At 45.7% G+C, this 23,812-nt stretch overlaps 1 protein-coding gene and 1 long non-coding RNA gene across 5 annotated transcripts in view; one reads left to right on the forward strand and one right to left on the reverse strand.

Annotated features, from left to right (window-relative positions):
• LOC124187937 (protein downstream neighbor of son homolog) overlaps positions 1–23,812 on the reverse strand; it is a 97,086-nt gene that overhangs the window by 71,738 nt on the left and 1,536 nt on the right. For 2 of the 4 annotated variants that reach the window (XM_046580121.1, XM_046580122.1), the window contains exon 2: positions 14,998–15,068. The exons of 1 other annotated variant lie outside the window; for it this stretch is intronic. In XM_046580121.1, coding sequence (XP_046436077.1) covers positions 14,998–15,068 — 71 coding nt within the window. Of the gene's footprint in view, positions 1–14,997; positions 15,069–23,812 lie in introns of those variants that run through there. One more of the 4 variants, XM_046580127.1, reaches the window with a different exon arrangement.
• The window catches only part of LOC124187960, a 140,828-nt gene that overhangs the window by 56,194 nt on the left and 60,822 nt on the right, over positions 1–23,812 (forward strand). The window contains exon 4 of the long non-coding RNA XR_006872205.1: positions 21,072–21,217. This is a non-coding gene — a long non-coding RNA (uncharacterized LOC124187960). The remainder of the gene's footprint in view (positions 1–21,071; positions 21,218–23,812) is intronic.

A 23,812-nucleotide genomic window follows, 5' to 3' on the forward strand; every position in this document is an offset into this window, starting at 1 on the left:
CATCACTTTCGCCACTGATTTTGGCTCGAATTTACATACTATTTATGTAGCATCAGTCATCAGTGCAATAATTCCGGCGCGTAAGAGTCGGCGATGCGTGAAGCCTGGCCCCTGGTGTACGCCGGGAGTGAAGAGGGTGGTGCCGCGATTCTGCTGGATGGATCCAGCGACCCACCCTCTCTATCCCTTCACCGAACGTTGATATCCCAGCCTCGGGGACGGCGAGGTGTGTTTGCTGTGCGGTGGCCACAATTACCCAGAGAAACGGAAGGACAATTAGATTTCTGATGAGGTTCTGCATCCGTGCTATGGTAACTTAATTGTAAAACGTATTCGAAGGTGTGACGGAAGATGGAAGTTTTTGCGACGTTGTTGTATAATGTATGAATCGACGATTCTGAGTGTCAACTGAGCGAGGAAGTCCCGTGCACACAAACGAGTCAAGAGGGTGAAACGTGGGTGTTGGAAGGTGACGTTAAAAGGATCACCTCTGGTGTTAGTATCAGTTCGAAGCCCTTTGATCCGCGCCGTCAGCAAACAAGAACTGGGATGGCGGAGGCAGCCACCGAGCTTTAATGTCTCATGTAAATTTCAGGAAAAGGGATCCCCAAGAACTACTATATTGCTTTCGGAGCAAATCACTATCCATTGCGGTTTCCTACAGTCCGCGCCTATTGTCTTGGAATTGTTTCCCTAAAGACGATTGAACTTTGCGACCGTTGAACCATCAAACAACGAAAAGTGCAGGAGGTTCACAACATGGTATAACTATGTCCCGCTTGATCGCACCTGATTTTCTCCAAATCTCAATAGTCATCGCAGTATTTCCTTATATGAAACAGTGGATAGTTTTTTGAGAACAATATTGCGTAGAAGCAATTTTGTTGCTCACGATAGTGACCCCGTAATACTTCGGGGTGATTTTTCCCAAGACCAGTATTGTGTGGATTCAGGGTATCCAAGTGATATAATGGACGTTGCGAATATGTCAAGAGCTCCGTTATCATCTCTCCGAAAATGGGAGAAGACGCTTCTGCAAAGTCAGGTCGAAAAACGCAAGGATTTGTGGAGTAGATAACACCGGTGATAGCGGATGCCGTAAATTGACGTCTTTATAGAGTATCGCGTCGAGCATAACTGAGTAGTGAAATTTCGTAAGAGGAGTAGGTACCGCGTTGGAGCGGCGGCGGTAGTGTGTTGCTTCGGAATCACGTTTGCAGGTTTGTCAAGGTGGTGTCGTGTGTTCGTGCGGTGGTCCCCGAGGCCTGCCCGGGGATGGGGCCTCACGGTGGGACCCTATTAACCGATGAATGGAGTCGTGGCCTCCGAGTCACTTGTCTATGCAGCGCATGCACCCGCCGGCATACATCACTGCCAACTTTAGTTTTTACGCTCGAAATGGGAAAGAATATGATTACTCGTGTTAACATTCTTGGAATAGCGCTTATCCGTACGTCCATCCACCCATCCTCCGCCTCGTCGCAGCTCAGTCATCCATCTTTTACCCTGGACGGACGTCGCTCCTAGAACTCTGGGTACTAGCCTCGTATCGGCAGATTGCTAACTCCACGTAAATAAGCTTCCTTCTTCGAGTACGCGCTCGTGTCAAGCCTATGGCTCATCCAGCATATCCTTAAGAAATCGCGGTGCAATGCCAATCAGTCGGCTGTTGTCTATCATCAAGTACCTGGTCGCGGCTATGACGTTTGCTAATTTGTGCCACATTACGGCGATGATGGATCGCAATGAGGTAATCGAGGGAAGTGCTGATATGTCTAATGTTTGAAAGAAAACTATGATTATTAAACTTAATTACAGTTATACCTATGTCGGTTCTAGCTCTTTTGCAACCTGTCAACACTATAACAAATGAATACGTAAAGAAATCGAAGCGTCGTCGATCAGTATCGTAATCAGGTATTTCAAAAAGAGGGGCGAAACAGAAGTTTGTGCCTTTCCTACACTCGCTCATCAAAGGGAAGAGTAGCTGTCACAAAATTGGTGAAAACATCGCACCGTCAAGGCGCAAAATACAAACGATGAACGCAGATAAATTGAGATTAATGTTTTGAACGAATAGAGTTGTAACTATAAAAATATCACTTTTTCACTAAAAAATCGTGTCACTTTAGAAAACGCGCTAATCAAATGATTGCGACACTCTGTCAAAAATACACTGCAATGGTTCTCAAGTTGTCGGAAGAAAATACATAGAACACCATTTCAAAGGCTGAACAAATTTTTCATCTTCATTCTTGACGATTGATATCTTCCACTTCTAGTCTTAGTTGCGAAAACTATAATGCCAAATTGTATAACGTACCATTTAATGTTCACTTGTAATATATACTACACCACTATTATTATACGTGAGATTGCATTTGGGAAGAAATAAAAGCTGCAGCCAGCTGCTAGGCTAACGGAGCTAAGTGGCGATTGGTATGGATTTTTCAGGGCGTTCGAAAGGAATTTGCAGAGTGGCTTCGGTGTGAGGTACAGAAATTCGCTAGTCGGTTGTCGCCCGTCGGCAGACTGCATTTCGCGCGAGGTATCCATACCGCTATTCATACCACACGAGAGTCCGGACCACACCGTAGAATGCAGAGGAACAAAAGAAAAATCGAAAAAAGGTGCAAAAAACCAAAAAGGTTACCCTCCCGCTCCTCGCTCGCTTTACAAATTATTCAATTAGTGCGCGAATTAAGGTATACATATTCATCGCCGGGAAGAGTTGCACGCGCTTCCTGTAAATGTGTAGAGATACCGCCAAAGACATAAACAAGCACCAGAGATATATGTATATACATTCCAACTACCTGCGCCGTGAGTTAGATGCTTTAATAAACATGCAGTTGCGGATCCACCCGGACCACGGTTTCACGTTACAGAATTCAAATTGTCCGTTTTCTCGAATTTAAACGTAAACTTTCCGCAGCTGCGACTAAAAACGTACCAATACCAATTTTATTGCACGAGAAAGGCTGTTACGACATGGATTTTTATGGTTCTCTAATTTATTTCGAATAATCGTAGTAAGTTAATATAATTACAGATATTTCTTGTCCAGACCTCAGGCTTCCGAGAAAAATTCTAGTCCATTTAACGAGCATAACGCACACCGATTGTCGAGATACTCGAACGCAGCCACGGATCTCGTGGAGAGAAGTTGAAAAAACTAAAATCTAAGTTAAAATACCGGCTCGCTGATTGTGCACGGTCCTCGGGACACCGAGTTAGTTCACCGTTGTGCTGTCGGGGCGTCTAAAGTTGCGGGCTATAAAGTACATAGGTACTGGAAAAATGCACATTTTTAATTGTATCGTTAATAGGCGGTCGTTTACCAGGCTCCGAGAGACTCATGAATAGGGAGCATGTATATATGTATATATATATATATTTACTCCGGAAGAGTAACTGGGCATAAAAGTTTAAATAATTAAATAACAGGTTGAAGGCTTTCCTCGTGTATTTCTGCACAGCTGAGTTATATCTGCTGACTCGTTACTCACGGACGAAGCGAATCTCACCCATACAACGAAACGGCAACTTGTACAGGGTTATAATTTTTTTCCTGCTTGGTAAAGACAAAGGTGATACGATACGTAACAAGTATACCGAGATACTGTCATTATTTGTAACCTCCGAGCAGGCGTACGGCATTCTCGGCAATTGTAGCTGTGCCGTCTCGCAGGCGAATATCACTTCGAATAATTCATGTGTCTTTAGGGAGCGCCCTCCACACGCGTATGGTGTGAATCTGATTTCGTGAAGCAAGATCTTGACGCTGCTGGACAAATTGAATGAACGATTAACCGTAACATTTTTAAATTAGCAATTATAATTATGGGGGTAAAAATGTGAAAATTTTAACGAAATTGTAGCGATCAGTTGCAGCTTGGGTTTAGAATGATAAAATTCACAGTGCCAAGTTTGTTTGCTACTTGCATAATTCGATTTGATGCAATTTTTTTATTTGTCGGTTTCTAATGTTTTCTATAAGCACTTTGCGTTCCTCGACGACGATTCCGCAGACTCGCGTCCAATTCGAGCCAACGTGCGACGCAGCTCTCGCTTATATGCATACCCATCTACCCATCCATACCACGACCAAACATTATCATATATGACGTTTAATATAGCGGGTTGATCCAGCCGCCTCCTCTGACCTACCCTCTGCACCTATCCAATTCCAGCTGAGGGTTACGTCGTAATTCTTATAGTAATGTTTAATATGAGACGGGTGACGTAACCGCGGCTAATAAAACGGAAAATATCCAGGAGCCTTACGGCCGTATTATGCATCGCTCGGTTTATTATGCGAAATTTTGATAAGAATAAAAAAGAGTAAAGAAAGAAGAGAAGACTGGAGGAAAAAATCGTCCGAACCGGCAGATGTCCGGGATGTCATTCCGTGGCGCAGAACGAATATTGTACCTAATATTATACCTACTGCACAAGTATTCCGTAACCGTATAAATCACGAGAGCTGTACGATTTTTTTGTGTCATCAGCTTTTCTGTTGTTTTATGTAATTGATTCTGAGAGAGTTTTTCAGCAGCAATACTGATAAGCCTGATTAGGAAATGGGTGTATTTCCGGAAATTCTAGAATATCGGAATTTGATCTCGACTGCGATATTTGCCTTTAAATCGTGACTGTTTACCTTGGACCATGTAGCCAGAGGGTGAGTAAGGTCTCCGAAGCGGAACAATGTGGGTTGAAAAATTGGTAGTTAATTAAGTCGCGGCTGCGTGTGGCTCTGCAGCGTGCCAGTTGCGCAACGTACGCGGCGTGCTGAATTAATGCAATTACATGCTCCCTATCCTAATTACCTATCAAATGGAATTATTATCACACCATGCACCGCCATGTCTCTAATGAACGTTATTAATTGCTTTATGATTTTCCGATAAAGACGTTCCGTAATCGAGTTATTACCTGCATCACGTCATTGTTGGTTCTTCCTTTCACCAGGTTTTATGTATATACAATATACATATGTATATACATATCTATTTTATATACATGCATGGTGCAACTCATGCAACACATCGTACCTTGATTGTACAATCGTCCGAGAGTAAATATGATACGTTAACACGCAGACACACGGTGCACGAAGGGCATCACGCGTCATGTAGAGCTTGTGTGATATAATTCGTAGCAGCACTTTAGACGGGACCCTGAACTATGGAGTAGATCGCGAGTTTTTGCTTGTCGAGCAAGCGAGTAGGTTTTAAATACCGAAACCGATTTTATCCGATGGAGTGCATGTAGATATGGTTCCGGACGATCCTCGATCAACACAAGCCGCAACGACGCGTATATAATGCGGTTTCGTCCCCCAATTTCTTATCTGACCAATTTGAGGACAGACCACCTTTTCGGTAGACTTCTACCCTCTGGGCAACTGCAACAGCTACAAGCCAACAGGTGCGCTTCACCTCGACGCACAGGATGCACGCTTCTAACCTGCCGCACCCGGCACCTGACCCCCGCCCGACGAAATACCCACACGCGTGTTTTATCCTGTCCATATCGTACAGGCCTATTGTTTACGCATTCTCCCGAACGATGATCAGTAACGCAGATCGCCGTCGCCGCGTCGAGCGTGGCAGTTGACGCCGATTGACCAATGGTCCTCCTGGCGATTTTCGTGTCCGACAAACCACGCCGAAGACGAAATTTGGACAGTGCTCGAAAAACGAGGATGCGGAGGATCGGGCACTGTGCGGTGCAGGGAGTAAGAGCATGAAACTAAGAGTCCGGCGACGTACGAATCGAGCAGTATAACCGTCCGACGAGATACTTCAGAGTCATTACGATTCAGGACTCCTCGCCAGGACGATGCATAGTTTCGCGTGTCAGTTTGTTTTTTACGAACCGAGAACCGTGGGCGAGCAGTGCTGGTCACGTCCGTCCGTCCGGTCTGCACGTCGCCGCAGTCCGTGAGCGCTGCGTCCTCCGCGTCCCGCGCCTTCCGCGCCACAAGTCACCTCCTCGGGTAAAACCCGGGGCGGTCTTCTTCCCCGTTGAGGAAAAGCTCCGCCGACGGCCGACGGGAGACGTTTTCAACCGGTATCCGCAGCTGCTGATTCCATATACCGAGGGATAGCTGCTGCTGCCGCTGCTGCTGCAGCCCCGGAATCGTAACAGATAATCCAAGATGATCGCCTAATAGCGTTACGAAGGCGTCATCTTCGCTGGCTCCTTGGACTTATAACATTAGCATAAGCCTCTCCTAAAGTATAAACCCCTGGCGAACAAGTAGCGAAACCGGGTGGCCGGGCCGGTGCCACGTGTACAAAGTCGAGGGTGTGCCAGCCGAAGACCCGAAAAGTGTGTAAGCGACACGAGGAGATGATGGAGGCTACAATAAGGGTTCTTTTCACCTTCGTCGTATACGTAATGCGATATTGGAGATGCTCGTTCTAGCCTAGGAAGTAAATTTGTCACTGTAAAGCTCTTCGTTGCTCTTCATACGCGCAATATCAACCGACGTAAAGGTTCCCGTTGTCTGAATAGAATAGCTATACCTACTTAACATCATCTTGACGCATGCTCAATGATTCGATATTACGTGCTTGATGCGTGCGAACATGCGTCAACCTCCTGATTACGTTGTTGGTACGTGACGTGGAGAGTTGCATGCGTGAATGAATAAATGCACGAGTGTTGCATTCATGCAGCGATGCAATTTCGACTCAAGTCTTTTGGTGACTCGCTATTGCAACTGAGGAGTGTTCAGAAAACGTGATTTACAGGTTGTGAATCGTAAATTTTCCGTCTACGTAAGTAATTTTTTCGCGATGAATTATGTTTGGATTCATGTGGCGATCGGATCGGCTCGTCAATAATAATGTCGGACGTTTACCGATGCACCGGTGCTTCGGAACGAGCTAATTGTATAGATTTCGTCGCGGAGCTCATTCAATTCACGACATGATCGGACGTCGTTTACTACCTGAATTACGACCGTAACGAAGCTCGACGAACGGTTCAAGGCTCAAGGCTGTGATCAACCAGTCGCTAACCTTAGAAGTCTACAAGGTTTTCGTCGAACTCGAGGATCCGTAGAGTGGACCGATAGCGTTTGGAAAATTCGTCAATGAAGCGTGCAAACTCGAAGAAGCGCAAAGATGTTTTTGCAAAAATTATGCGTGGGTATGACAAAACCTGCAGCGACAGCTAGACGGCAGACATTGAAGAAACACGTTTTCTCTTGGAGTTAATTTGTGTATATATTTTTTTCCAACGCGCCCATGGGTGCCCATTGTGTTCCAAGTCCGCTCCGAATACATTAAACATCGAGTCCGATGACTCGAGGATTTTGTCCCGTGCTTCGAGACCGCATATATAATTATTCCGGCGACAAAAGGTAGTCGTGTTATAGTTGAAACTATTCATGCTAGTCAAGCTCCAGTGGCATAAGGGCTCAATTCCACGTCGAACAGCGTCGGTCCGAACCGCGGTAAATCATGCACCAGTCAACGAAACATTGATCTGCAGTCTTCAAACTTCATCTGTGGAGAACGGAGAACGCGAGTACGTGAGATTCGTTGATACTTCGTGTCCTTATGATTCTCGCAACCTACAATCGTTTCGATGTTCTAGTTCTCCAGGAGCTCTGTCACGAATACCGCCTCCTGGTTGATCCGCATAACGGAGCGCTCTTCGAACAGTAGACACAATCCTCCGCAAACTCTAGGCCCAAGTATGCGGTCCGAATTTTGGGCGTGATCAGAAACGACTACCTATAAGGTCACGTGTCAATCATTCTCATAAACTCGCGTCATCTTTTCTCACTGACAATGGACTAGCGTGTGTCTATGGACAGTTTCACCAACCGTTGCCAATCGACAGATGAGAATTCAGGGTGCTCAAGATGTGGCTGAGGAAACTTCAGAATCCAACGCTAATCAGCAACGGTATAATTTGAACACGCTGAACGTTGATGCCTCGATGAGTCATGTGTCATGTGTCATGCATATGCTCCCTGTGGATTATAAACTTGTCACATTCCAATAGATGGGACCCAGATTTGGAAGCCCGTATCAGAATCGACCGAACACACAAGAGGTGGCCGACGATTTCACCTTCAATAATTCCGAAACTAACTTTTTTGTGGAATCCTACTGACTTTTCGAAGCTACGTGATTGCGTACTGGAAGGTTTGAGAAAGTTTCCTACTTGCTAAGCCGATCGTAAAATATTTACGGTGTCCATGTGTACAGCTTGGTAGCGTTTTGGTCGTAGTGTGGTTGAAGAAGAAGAAAAAAAAAACACGCATTCGAGCCACGGTCAGTCGCTAGTCCACCTACAAAACCGGGAGCATATCACGTAGACTCGAATCACGTAGAGTCCATCCGCTCGGCGGCGAACCGTTCGACCTTCTTACCGCGGGCTGGACGAAGACGGCTCGCTCGGATTCTCTTCTGTTCACCCAAGGTGAAGCTGGTTAGCTAGCCAGGCTAGCTGCATCGGCAGAAGCAGCAACATCAGCAGCTCGACTCTGGCACCGCCAGTTTAGAAGACAGAAGTTCTCCGAGACCACGTGGACTCGGTCCTGCGTGGGAACCTCAGCTGTCACACGGACTGAAAACCTTCCTCCGCTTCGTGCCTCTCTCTCGACTCCTTTAACCGACGACTCTTTACTTCTGTCTAGTTGACAAGAGTTGGCTCGACTTGACTCCCCCGTAGCTGACGGCAAGGGACTCTTGGCTTCGCTAAACTACGCGAAAGAAACCAGTTATCGGTGAACAAAACTCCGTCACAGTTGCAGAAATTCCACGATCTATGGTGTCACCCTTGCGCTATTAATTAGCGGATTATATTCCTTATGGGCGTCTGACGTGTCTTGCTGATTCATCAAGCCTCATGGGAACCGATGTCGTTTAAGTACATTATACCCACCCTGGGTTACGAAAGTAACCGCTGCGGAAGTCAAGGATTATTTCTTCAGCCGTCACGCAGAAGTTTCAAATTATTATCATACCTGCTGGTACGACACCCGAAGTTGTAATATACAGTCAGGTATGCGACTTGTCTATTCCTTTTCTCTCTCGTTCTCTCGCCGTTCAGAAAATTAGAAACAATTGGCCAGGCCCGAAAATCCAGGCGTAAACGGAAGATACGTATACGGTAATTATTCGGCAATCGTATTCAACTGCAGGGAAACGGTTCAGATGAAACGACTCAGATAACTGGCCGACACGAGAGAACTCCTATATAATCGCGTTAGTTCAAGATGTTATCCCGCTGAGTTCTGTCTCTCTTCCGTCATCGGCTCTACCCCCTCGCCCGCTCCCTCGTTCTCTCTTTATCAACATTACCTTCTCCACCTCCTCCAACTTGCGGAGTGAGCACTGACGAACGAAGGATGCTCAGAACTGGCAGGGAGCACCGCTCATCAGTGAACGCGTTCTCGGCTCGCTTAAGAATTCCGGTAGATTCTCTTGATCCGTGTCTAGGCACTGCGTCCGATAAGGCTCTCGGCTCCAAATGTAGACCCGGCTGACTGATTTATACTTCCGACCAGGTAACCAGCGGACTCGAGAGGCGCCCACGACGTAAGTCGGCAGCATGGATTACTTTTCACATAGCTTCGGTCCGCTGACATTATTATGTCTGGATCCACATCGAGTCGCTCTCAACGCACGAAGCATTATACGACTTAGTCCTAATCGGGGCCCGGCGATCTTTTCCTCGTGACGCGATCTCTCGTTATACCTGCAGTAATAACGAATTGACGAAGTGGAAGAAATAAGGTAACATAACGAATGTTATTATCAAATAATATAATATCGCTTCCCAATGGAAAGTGATAGCTCTATTGCTGGAGCCGGATTGGAGATAGAAAAAAGGAAGGTAAAAACCTAAACAAGTTCGTAAAACAAGTATAGCGAAAAGCTATATATTTCTTACGTTCATGCACTGTCCAGTGTTCGAGTAATTAAACGGTCCTATCACCTTTTCAAATGCAAATCTAATTAACAGCTTGTAGATGGGATATTGCTCGTTAATGTTGATGAATAGTAACGGCCACTATCTTGCTAGATATGTCCTATGCATCATCCACTCCTATCGACGGGTATATTATATGTGTGGTATGCAAATTACGCATCGTCAACGCTGTGTTTGTTTTAACTACCTGTAGTAGGACTACAAGCGCAGAAATCCCCGTTAAAACTGTGTTGTGTGCGAAATAAGTACGAAACTCGGTGAAATCATAATTGTAACCAATCTCGAAATTTCGACTCCCTAATGAAAATTTAGAAAAATTGCTACATCTTGTGAATTGTATGTTTGACTTTGATAAAAAAGACACTGAATTAATCAGTGATACAATCGAAATAATAATTTAAAAATACCTATTCTTTATATAGAGGAACAGACCAGGGCAAAGTGAGGCAGGACTGAAAATTTAACCAATGAAGGTAAAAAAATTTGATGATAGTATAATTGAAGATGTTTGTGTACTAATTTAACAATTAAAAAATTAATTTCTTTTGCGTTTGACATTGAACGATTATGACTGACATGGCTTTACTTTTAAATATCGACTGTTTTTACTAAAAGCTTTTTCTTGCAATATGCCCTGACCTTCTCTTAACTGTATTATCGATGCATAAAATCCTTCGGGAAGACTGAGACCTTCTGATAATTAAACGGCAATTCGCTGACTTAGTGAAATCGAATTCAACGAGAAAGTAAAAGGTGAAAAATTGAAAGATTCTACTCTATTCAACTTTTCCCTTTTGGATAATTCAGCGTTCAGCTTTCGCAAGCGACTTTCTGCGAGGTTTTCTACAACAAGACGAGTATCGCCGCGTCGAGGTTTCCCTGGGTTTTATCATACAGGCAAGTCAAAGGACGAAATTTTGAGGGAAAGGAATAAAACGTCGTCGGTCCGTCTCACGGAACGGTCTGCGGATATGCGATTCAGATCTCGGTGCATCGTCGTTGAAGACCGCGCGCGTTGAGATTTATTTGTCCGGGTTTCAGTCGGACGGTGGAGAGCTCAGCGGTCTGTCTCCTTGCGGCGCAGCCTCCGCCCGCAGCCTGGCAAGATGTCCGCGAAGATAACGTCTCGACGAACAGGAAACGCAACAGACTCTGTGACTCTCAATGAAAACGAGCGAGCCTCGGCGGCTCCTCGTGCCTCCGCAACCTTAATGAAATATCAAAACGTAATAGCTGTATCGAATCTGATCAAGGGTGCAGGATCGCGGCCGATGTGGGGTTCCGAATGCGCTCTTTTGACAATTGGGAAAAATTATCGAGGCCACTTGTGGGGATGTTTTATTACCTGCAGGCATTTTGGTCGATGCGCTATACGCGTTTTGTTTTTGTTTTTTTATTTTTTTATATCTTTGAATAATCTCGCGGAGAGACAGGCTTTAGGTAATTTATAAGTATTTGAGGAATAGCGTCTATGATCAATGAATCTTCCGCAGCACGAGTTTATAAGGCGGGACTTTGTGGAGTGATTTTCTCCAGCCTTTTTGCTCCCTTATAATGCAAGTTTATTCATTCTCTCCATTGAGTCGTACGATCCGTGAATTATAACGTGTAATTTCATTGTCGCCAGTTTACAGTGTCCCGGGTGAATTATAGCCTCGCACGTTCCTGGTGGTCCATGGCCACATGCACAGCATACGAGACCGACGTACGATAATGCATTTAAATGATTTCTCGCCTGAAATTGTTCCTTGTAGTGTCCTCTTTATACTTGCTGCCTTGATTTCACCGTCACGACGAACCGCTAGAAATTAACCTCGGAGTATGAAATGTATTGCTCATTGTCCGCCATTTTTGCCGATAAAGTAAAGACTTGGATACAAATAATCTGAATCTTAGGTAATAATTATATACAACACAACAATTATAAAGACATTTATATTTTTTGATAATTCCTGTACAGAAATTTTGCAGACTAGGCATCTTGATACGAATATTTTCAATCAGTCAATTTCTACAGATGCATGTACATAAAACCAAAAATCCCATCTCGGTGCCTTCTGTACATACGCGGTTATACGCCTGTAGAAAAGGGGCAACGTTTGTCTTGGGGGGGTAATGCATCAGTCTCTTCGGTGACGAAAGGAAGAGTCTCCGGGCGTCCCGAGGATCGGAGAGCCAGGGAAACCATGTAGGAACTTTAAAGAGAGCAATCCACCCTGACGGCGAGGAGGACACACCCGCTGAATACACAAACGACGACGCACTTGACATTTTTTGCGGGAGCGCGCGCCTCTTATTTGGGCCATGGACCCTACGGGGCCAGAGGATCAGGGGCCCGGAGGCCAGACGGAATTCGGCTAAATGCATTGATTAAGCCCCTGACATCGGGCCGGCTGCGGCCACCCAACTCCGTTCCATTGCAGATCCTCCGGGGTCCAACCCGGGTCTTCGCCTCGATTTTTTGCACCGCAATCCGGATCGTGATTCACATTCGATGTTCGCAAAGGACTACCGGCATAGTTAACTTCGGTTTGACAATTGATCATTTGCAAATCACTCCATTATACGTCGATGCAGTCGGTGAATGTATTTCTTTGTACAGGGACGAAAGATTTTGTGGTTATTACGAGTGCTTGCAGTTTCATGTCATTCATGGCCATGCAATGCTTTGCAACAAAACAATTTTAATATATTTTTGTGAGAGAGCCCGCCGCGCCGCGTTACTGGCATATCTTAATTTTAAGTTATTTGCAACATTTATTTCGGATCACTCAAGACGATTGCTACGTTTGGGGCAGATAAAGCGAAAATTTGAATTATAAATTTTAAAGTGGAATAGAATCCCCAGAAGCACGTTTTACCCAAAAGAATTGGTTATTAATAATACATCTGCACGAAGTTCGGACATGTTTTTATACGCTTTGAATTTTTTCGCACTTGTGTTTCTGTCTATTGTGCTTAGTCAATTGCCGCGTGCATTTTTAATCCACCAAATGGCCGATAAATTATAGTCGTCAGAATACTCGCACAATCTTCGAGAGCAGACTAATGCTCCATAAATAACGCACCGCGGAGTCTCGCGGTATAAAATTTGACCAACGCGTGTTCGACGTGGATGTAAAAATATACGCCGTATACTATGCGCTAGTTTTTCTCTCCAATTTTTCGTTTACTTTCTTTTCTTCTCCTCCCTCGCGTCTGCGGGACGAGATGCAGCGTTCCCTTATTATACGACGTTTGTCAAACCGAGTGACTATCGTCTCATGCCGGTCCAAGCTCTCCTCCAAATTCCTAATACATCCAACAATGGGTAAGAACACGAGGATCAGGGAAGGTGCGACAGCCTCGTGAGCTTCGGTCCGTTGAAAATGGAATGAATGAAAATCGACCGCACGCCGGAGAATGAGATCGGAAGCGACGAGATCAGACTTTTGAGATGCTCCTGCAACTCGCTCTTTCGCCCGGCGAAGATCGGAGCAGCAACGGGGCCACAACAAGGAGCGAATAGTTTCGGAGCTGCACCATCTACGGAATTGGCTCGATGATTAATGGCAGTCCACGTTGCCGTCGGCCCGCGCTCGACCGAATTGTTTGGTAGACGTGTAAAAAAGATCCCGATGTTAAACCTGTCCTGCCTGTCTGTAGGTACTTCTCCTCCCCCCGTCCAACTTCTCTCTTCATTCGTATTTCTCTCCCTCTCAACTCCGTCTCCCTCACAACTTGACTCCCTCGTTCCCCGTCCGTTCTTTCGCAATTATCAAATTTCGTTCACATTGCACGGATTCAAGCTGTTCTCACAAGTCTCGACAGGATTCGCTAATCCTCATCATAAGGAGTACCTGTAGCTCGTTTCGCAGCTTATCAGCTCGAACCCTACGACTTTAATTCTGAAACCTTCTACGCGAAGTGTCGAGTACAAAGCTGATGGACATCTGAACAGTAAATCACTGTCCTGGGCTCTCGTTGACTTTCGATGAAAAGTAAATGACGGTCTGGCCCGCCTTTGCGAGATGCCTGCAGTTAAGTAGGTAGACACGGTAGTAAAGGAATATAGGTAAACCGCAGGTCAGATCGGCAGGGAGATCGCGGCGAAGGATCGAGCGCCAGGATCGCATGTCGAGGAGCAGTTAGACGCCCCCGACGTAGCATCTTCTCTGAGAATAGCAGTAATTCGGGTGAAATGTGCAATATCTTCCGTGATTGGAGATTATTACTTTCTGATTACCGGGTTGGATCTAGGCTAGACTGTTACGTATTATTCCAGCGGAGCCAGGTAGTCGGGTGAAACAGAGCTCTATTACAGGGATGGACGGAGGTAGTACCGAACCGATGCAGACGGACGAACAGACGGACGGAAAAGCCAGGCAGGCTGCTACCGTCGCTATCCGAACCGGCGCGTCGCGCCCCGACGGCCTGAAGCGAGCTGCGGTACAGGAGTAGAGTTAAGTTCGTGCTTCGCGGACGTGAAACGCCGTGGGAATCGGATCCTTGCTTCTCAGGGCGGAACGATATCGCGGTTCGAGAAATTCCCGACCTATTCCGTAACGCGGCCGTTTTCATTTCATCGATATTTTATGACAACGAAAGGATCAGACGGTGACCACACCGATTGCCTTGAGCGATTTCGTTGTTAGCTGCGCGATTTTCCTGCATTACTCTTCCCAGCTAAACGAATGACTCGCGAATAAGCACGACGGGTTTCTGTTTGTTCCGACACCTCGATTCATTCACGAGGACCACGGGGCCAGGTATTGGGCATAATGGGCTTCAGATGAATTGAAATACGTCAGGTCGGCGAAATGAAATGAAAGCCCGCATCGCTATAGCTGTGACAAGCGACACCTGCGAACGACGCGTCATTTGTTGGGAATTCCTTGGGTGTACCGATCACTGTCATTGTTATTCCGAAGTTGCACTGTACGCCTATACCTAGGCGTGCTCCTGCCACCACGAGTGGTACCTTGGTGCCACGGAAAACTTCATACGCCGACATTTTTAATTAATGTATTAAACCGCGGCAGGAATGATACTCACAGCCGACACAGCGGACCGCATCAGTCTTGGGCTTGCATTCCTTCATTTTTCCAAGAATCGTTATCCTCCACCTGTAATTAAACGGACATGAGTTAACGCGTGAAAAAACTACCAAGTGCTTTTCAAGTCTACCCTGAACTAGCAGAGCTCTCATTGATCTGTTACTTTCCGACAGCGATATCTCTCTGTGTTATGCAGTACCTGTGTAAACGAAGACACGAATTCCATCTGCTTTAGCTGACTGTCGCAACAAGCGGACGATATTTAATCCCTTCACACAAGCATTGCAATCGTATACCTAGATACAGATCTACGTATACCTCGAGAAAGAGTGTGTCAATTAAAACGTTCAGGGATTCTTCCCTCCGGCTATACGTCACGGCTCAGTCCGGCTAGAGCGAGGCTTGAAAAATGTGAAATAAAACAACTGTACCAGCATACGTCAAATGCTCTGACCATTTACTGCATTCGCTGGTGAAAGTACTTATGAGAGCGAACTCGCATGATCCGCCCGCGACAAAAGATAAACCGAAATGGGGTGAAATAAAAAAAGAGATACGAGTTTTGACCCCGTGAGAAAGAAAATGTCATCTCTTGATTTTTATACCATTTATCCAGCGAGAATTGCGAGCGCTGATGAATGCCTTGCAAACGGAACGAGCCTGCGGTTAACGCGACAGGCACAAGCAGTGCTGAAAGGTAGCTCTATTTATGGGAGTGTGAAATATCGCGGGTGGACTTCGACGTGCATTTGCCACAGAAATCTGCATTTGCTCATTCTATTCTCGCGCACAACAATCTCGAGGCAGGTTATTAAACAAGCACCGACGCAACCGAGTACCTGAGATATATTTACGATTGGAAATAATCCTGTCGGGCAGTCGGTATATTGACCAGTTTGAAATTCAGCCTTTGCATAGATTCTACAGGCATACAGACGTCTCTGTCCGATCACCCTGCAGCTCCGGGCGTCGAATTATCTCGTCACGCGTAGTTCCATTCAATCGGGGAAGTCTTGAAATGAAATTGTCCGTCTAATTTTAACTCTACGAGCTTAAAAATGATGGAAGGTCTCTCCGGGATAAGTATAAAGGACCGCTCGCGTATGGTTGAGGTGGGCTTAATAAAGGGCTTCGGAGCCCCCTGCGAGGACGTCGCCGGTTCAGTCAGCGCAACCCCCGAATCCGGAACCCCAAAGACAACCCCATTCACGCCGAAACGAACCCTCGCCTCCAGCTTTCGAACGATGGTTACTCCGTGGCCTACGGGGGTTGTCGATTGCAGTTTAAGTACGTCACGGGCAAAGTCAGCCTCGACGAAGAATTACGGGTAGAAGCGTTGCATGCAACGCGTCGAGCTTTCTCCGCAAAACTGCCTCGAAGAGTTTTTGCCACTTGGAAGTCTTTTTGCATCTCGAGATCGCGGCTATACTCGTACTAATTATACTATTACGCCTGGTAAATGCGACCGTAGTGTTTTACCCACTCGGAGAGAAGTGAATCTCGATCAAGGATGTTTTTTGTTTTCGAATAATATATAATATAGTTAATCTTCTGCTGTGATCTTGATTGAAAGCAGTTGGAAACACTCGAACTGTTCAAAATAAATACCTACTATATGTTCACTTTTTCAGATTACTTATTACCGATATTTTTGAAATGTTATTCGCAACTTCAGGTGCTGATTCTGGAAACTGATTATCTTATAGGTACATATAATATATATACAACTTGTTTGCAACAACCGTCGCGAAGATACCGATCTGGCGTGACAGAAATTGAAAGTTTAATCCTCGCGAAGGACGGATCATGGATAGAAAAGATTAGCGAGAATTTTCCATCGCGTTATACGTTTTAATTAATTTAAAGAAACCAATCCTCCGCGTACCTGATCCCGAAGGATGGGCCAATAAAGTAGCAGTGGGTATTTCAATAAAATAGCCCCATGGGCGCCCCGGGGCCCCCATCGCTTCAATGTGATTAAAACTAGCATCCCCCACAGGATCCCCATAGGAACCCCATCAGTTTCTTCGCTCCGGGGGGCTGATTGTCGAGAGGGAGGCGGAGGGGGCAGCCCTTAAGCTAATTTATTGAGATGTCGTCGGACCAAATCTTGACAGCTAATCCAAAGGGGCTTTTAATATATTTCGTATTCATCGCGCCTTCGAATTGCTCGAGACGATCGATTAGCGATTATTGCGTACCTGTAACGTGTCTCGGTGAACAACCTAACGCAGAGCCTCGTTTCCTAATATGGAGATGAAAGAGTAAATTGGGCAGCAACAGAGCCGAAAATAGTATCATACCGTAAACTTGAGCGCAGCGTGGTTAAAAAATAGAATCATAAAATGGAGCATGCTGCAACAGCTGAAGGTAAAAAGCACAGAAAGCGTGCGGACTGATGCATTATTACAGGAAATGTCGACCCGTGCTGATAGCGCGGCAAATTAGAATTTTCTTTTGGAGCAGGGAAAAGGAAAAAGGCCTTTATCGCGGTTATAATGTAGATACGTTACGTAGCGCCCCCCGAGGCACGAGTGCACGTGGCTGATGTATACCAGTTTCGTTTTAGTTGAAAACGATATTTCAGGTAATTATTCATCCATGGTAATGTTAATTTAATAATAATAGTAATGACGGTCATAACATATGTACGTAATATGCATAACGCCCCACTTGCGATCCTCTGCAGCCCGTCAGGCATAATATACCTACGATACACCCACGGAGTATGTAACGCGATAAACAGGCACGGACCGGTCGTACCTGCATTTTCAGATAGCTGCAATTGATCTATATTGGACTTTTCCCCTTCCGTGAAAGCTCAGAATCGCAAAAATTATGCCAATTAATGTTTGGGAGCTGACAATGAGGAAAATCTGAGCCAGAGTGTAATTGTTAGTGGATAAAACGTAAACGCTTTACAATTAGTTCCTTTGGGGGTCTCGATTATTTGCCTTAAGTATAATATAACGCAACCGCGTATATCGTAAACACATTGCAATTTCTGTGCATGCATACGTATGGTATAGTTGATAAATCAGATATTTTTACGCCGCTGTTTTATCACGGCACGAATACCACGACACGCGGCATATAACTACAGTATCACGGAACATTGCCGTATTTTTCATTCTGACCCATTTAAATTCTATGTACACATTCGCGTATGCTCGCCTTTTGTTACCAACCGAATATGTTATGATGCTAGCGGTGTATTTCGAGCGGAGAAAAAATTGTTTGAAAATTGAAACCAATACCTTCGAAAAGTGGCTTCACGAATAATTCTATCGAGGATTGATACGGTTCACGATTCACAGTACGATTATTATAATTAGCTAATTATTAACGAAAGTTTTGCCGAAACTTTATTGATACCAGAAGCACAGGCATTGTTTAAACGACTATTCGAACTTGAAGTATCATTTGAATAGTTTGTAATTTTGCAAATTATAAATAATTCCAGTTTTGCGCAAAAATGGGAAAAGTAAGTTCCACGGGAAAATACAATTGCGGATCTTGTCTGAATCCTTTCGAAAATGGCTTTAGTGTTGATGGAACGATTCTTTGAAAGCGTGGGATTACATTTGGGGGGAAAAAATATTGAAAATTACGTGTCGGCATTGGTCCCGAATCATTGATGTAACAGTCGCGTGACGGTGTCGACAGATTGAAATTCTTTACGAAAATGACCGCCATACGTAGCGACATTACAGCCAAGAAGTGGGCCGATTGGCCGGACACCCGGGTGAGAATGAAACGCGGACGGTAGGTATTGGCCTAGCAGGAATATTGCGTGCGACAACGAATCAGAGACGTGGAATCTGATCGGGCTGACAAGCGGGTGTTTAATTGGCGTTGAAACCAACGGTGTGACGGGAACAGGACGGAGCGGCGTCGCCAACCTGGAAGCCCGAGTCCACCATTGCTCGGGGACGAGTGTGCGTGTCGATACAACCGCATTGCGGCCTCCGTTACACGCGACATTATATGCGGCATCACCGTACCTGCGGGACAAAAACTCACACCGCACTCCTCCGAGTCGAGCCGCATATTCGCAGGCCGTCAAGTCCGGGCCACCGGCACACATTCACACAGCACATTATAGTTAGAGCTGTATACAACCGGGTAATTACCGGCACGCAACCTGCCGGGTCGTGCGTTATGAGGTTACGCCGCGAGGCCATATTTCTTTCATCTTACTCCCTCGATCGGCTCTGATATTACAGCTATCTTGGTTCTTTTACTTGGGGCAGAGATGTCGAAAGGAACGGTTTGATCCTCCAAGCTCGGGGGTTTTCGGGTGTCGGCGATCTTGTTCTAGCTATTCAGGCTTAATTGGACCGCTTGCCGAAGCTGCTGAGGGGTGGAAGAACCCTCCATAGTTCAGTGGGTTCGGGAACTCGAACGTACTGCATACTTCAAGATCACACGCATGGAGGAAAGTTGCCATTTTGGTGATCAAATTGGAATCGAATTAATAGTTTTATGAGTGCACTATAATATATTCTGTGAAAATCGATCGGTCAAATCGTGTCGTTGCTAATTAGTTGCGACTTGCCACGATAATTTCAACGCTGCAAGTAAACTTTTAGTTTTTTTCTTCGCGTTCAAGTGAATCGTGCCACCGATTATAACGTGACAATGATTTGATTCGAAGCCCCAGCAAAAGGTTTAAGTTGCCGTTATATACTCGAACGTAGGTACCGCGAGCTTGATTTCTCATCCCTACAATAGTTCGGAAAGTTGGTTGAATTTTGCGATGTTCGTGGTAAGGCTATAGAGTGTTATGTAATTAACGCGAGAAAATGTAATCAAACGAAGCACCGCGCGAGAATTGTGCAAACGAACAAAAGTTCATAGTGGAAATAGGAAATCGACGTGCCGAGTTTATACCGAGTCCTAAAACCAGTTTTACCACATTTTTGCAGATCAATGTACAAGAATCTGAATCTAGTGCGAGGCTGATGGTTTGAATGATAATTTTCTGGCACAAGTATTGATGAAGATTCTTGAAAAACTAATTAATTCTTACAGGAGCCGTAATTCACATAGTTGTTCGAGCGTTGAAATTGAAGAGAGGAAACCAATCGTCGTGAACGACCCCATTACCCGTTTATCTCGGGTATTATCTGAGGTAATGCGGGTATATTAGAATATTACCAAGGTGTAAACACACGCGCGTGTACCTAATGTATTAATTTTCACTTAACGCAACCCGGGCAAGCCACGGAAAAAAACGGCGCTGGTACACACGGGTATAATACAGCTTATAGGTATGCATCATGCATACTTTACTAACCACCGTAAGTGGCTGTTTCACCTGCAGCATATAGGCGCCCGACTCTGGGGCAACGTAATGCAATACGAGTCCACCCGATAAAGCAGTTTTCGTAATAATCGATGACGTGCAAAATGCGGGTGAAATTTAGTGCCCGGTGGGAGCAGATCTCGGACGGCCTCGGAACTGCAGGGGAATTTCACCCCCTTAGGTAGGAACGCCGCTTCGGTGAGCGTCGCCCACGCGCTCTTCGGATCTCTTCCATTCATTAGCGTCTTCATCGGAGCAATTCAGGAGGCTGCGGCTCCTTGCACGGCGTGCGCACGCCTTCGGAACGGGGGGCCGGGGCCACCTTACCCCCTGCTTGCTTTCGAATTATTTAACGTCCTATTTAGCGTCGGTCGGTGCGTGGTATGCGTGCGTGGTTACTTACAACCAACGCGTACAATGCCAACGAGATTTATTATTTCGCGGGAGGCTTCGGCCATTACTTTATAAACCACACCGCCGGCCGTTCTTCGACTTACTGCTGCCCGTTTTGGACGACTGTGGCGAATTCCTTCGCCCACTATGACCACGCGAACCGAACGGTCCGCTAAATTAATGTCTTACCCATTCGTGGCACTTCCACTGCGGATTTATACCCACGTCGCAACATTTCAGGAATATTGACGAGAACATAGTTCGAACCACTTCGATATCATCGACAAAACCCTGTTCCATATTTATTTATATACTATTTTCAATATCGAACTTAGTCGAGCTTGTCGTACAATTCGATTTTGATTTTTCAGTGTTCCGGTTCGATTATACGAAAACAGTCAACCATTGACAGACCAACGAGGGATTCCCAATCATGGATCACCGAGATTTCTGCAGGAAAACCAGACGTCCTCTAACAAAGAATTCAAACTTGTAACAACCAGGGAACACAATGCAGGTAAAACTCGAAACTTTTACATCGTTTAATATACTTTTACGCTTGATTACTGACTTTGAGTTTCAAGATTATCTATCATTAAAGTACCTGAAATGATCCACGTATGTATACATTCAATCTGATCACTATTCTTTAGAATTGCCTTTGGCTAGCGTAACATTTACTCTTTGAGTTTTTACTCTGGTATACAATGTATTATACGGGGCGAAAATATCGCGATATGAAATGGGTGTCGATTTGGCTCTTGGTGATATGGGAAGAAAAAGTGAAATATGAAGTCGAGCGTGGAATAGACGTGTCGACGTACAGGACTTGGAACGAGTGTTTATTGCGTTATGAAGTAGGCAAAGAACGGATGACGAATATTCGCGGCACGGTGCGACGATGCGTGCACCTACTACCTGCCCAAGACCGACTATTGGGAGACAAGTTTCACGCACGAGGGAGCACCGACGAATATTTATGGGTCGTTATTGTGAGCGGGTGAACGCGCCGATTCCGAGCGAACGCGTTAAGCTCTCTTACTCTCTAAACCGAGGAATACGTCTTCCTGCAGGACTCTCCGCATAACGAATTGTCGACAAGACTCGCGCGATTTTTCATCCAATTTATTTTCACCGCGCACGCTCCCCGTTTCAACCCCGTTGTTGAAAACGAGCTCCGAGAGAGGTCCAAGAATCCAGCTCAACTGTCCCACGGTAGGTATGACTTGCCGCGCTGCAGCATTAGTCTTGTGTATGTGCACGTATTATACCCTGTTCGTAGATTCCCGCAAGCCTATTAATTACCCCCGCTTCACCGGCGACGGCCGAGCAACGAGAGAAGGAGATGGAGAAGGAGAGGGTGCCAAAGGCACTTAGACCGAAGTGTATGAACCCGGCGCACCCTTGGCTCAGCCGTGGAAACGAGGGGCAGCGTGCACCTCGTACCCGAACAACAGGCTGCCGAGCCTGTGCTCGGGGAGTGGGGAATATTTAAAAAGTAATATCAATTACATTTGCATATCCACCATCCGCCCGTTTTGCCGTCTGCTGTGCAGTTGGTATAAGGGCTGCGGGGATGCCGGCTTTCGGAAGTACGGGACTGCAGCACGGCGTCGATGGACCGTTTTTTTTAGGATCCTTCGACTTCAACTCCAACGATTATCTTGGTACTCAAATGCATCACCTTTCAAGGAATTTTTCTTCTCACCTCCGACTTGCTTCCGCGTTTGAAGGAAGACGATGCGTGCACATGTACATACATTTACGGGGGGTTAATGTATGCCGCCGAGTCTGGACTCGGAGGCGCCGCAATACGCGATAATGCGATAACACCTCCGTGGCTTGCGTCCTGTTCTTCTTCGTAACCCTCAACCCTCTCTGCAGCCCCCGAGACCGGCTTGGATCGTGCCGAGGTGAGCCCGCCATTGTGTACGTTCCAATTGTTACGCCGGAGCTAGGCGTTAACATAACAATACTCTCTGTCCTGTTTCTGCCTTCGATTCGTTCGCCGGCGAAATGAGCTCGGGCAACTCTGCAGCGGTGAGGCCATATCGGACCTCGTCGCCGTTTCTTTATAGGTACGCGTGCACCGTCGGGCTCGACTTACGTTCTGTGTTACGGGGGACGTTTTCTTTGTTCCAGTGTTTTTCAGTATCTACAGGAGTCGCCGAGGCGAACCCGTAATAACAACAACAATAATAACGATAATAATATCCACTTGCGGATGAAATATACGAACAAAGTGAGGAAAAATTGAGCCCGTGAGCATTGCCTGGAGCTTATATTTTATACTCACATCCCTGTCCCTCCACACCGATGCGGGAGAGGCAGGCAGCGTAGCTAATTGCTGAAATCATTAAGAAAAAAACATGAAATCCAAGCCACGGTTCTCTTATACACAGTCATGGGAAATGTCAGATAGGAATCGCGCGTTCCGTAATGAAAATAATCAGGAAGGACTTTAATAACTATGTGTACGTTCTAGCCATTATAGAGTTATACTATATCTATCTAGTCAACGCTCAGTCGTATTTAAAGTATACCGTCGCACAATGTACCTGAGCTCGAGAAATTTCCTTCGTTACGGGGTAATTGTTGTTTAAACTTTACTTGAAGTTATAACTTTAGAAGCGGTAAAAATCCCAGATTTGAGCGATAACGATTATCCTTTTGCCGATAGCCGCCACTTAATGTCAATGGGAATAATTTTTCTCAACGGGTACAAAAATTACCCCGGTAACGACGCCGATACATCCGCTCAGCAAACCAGAATTGAATTAATCGGTCATTACGCCGACGTGTAACAAACTTATGGGGACCGCAGCCGGTTCGAATAACGCCTGCAGGTTCAGGTGGCCTTTCTCCGTGCACACGGGGGTGCATACATTATTTCTTTTCCCTCTGCACCCCTCTTTTCCTCCATAATCTCACCCACACCTCGGACAGGTGCCAGCAAGTTGCAACGTCCGAATTAAACGACCTCTGAATCAGCGATACAGGCCGTATAAGCCGCATTCGAAAACTTTCACCGATCATCGAACTTCCAAGATATTCTTCTGCACGAACAGAAGACTTGTCAGAGCTGTTAACATTGGATTTAAGAAGAGAAAGA

The sequence above is a fragment of the Neodiprion fabricii genome, chromosome 1 (assembly GCF_021155785.1).
Source record: "Neodiprion fabricii isolate iyNeoFabr1 chromosome 1, iyNeoFabr1.1, whole genome shotgun sequence".
Taxonomy (NCBI): domain Eukaryota; kingdom Metazoa; phylum Arthropoda; class Insecta; order Hymenoptera; family Diprionidae; genus Neodiprion; species Neodiprion fabricii.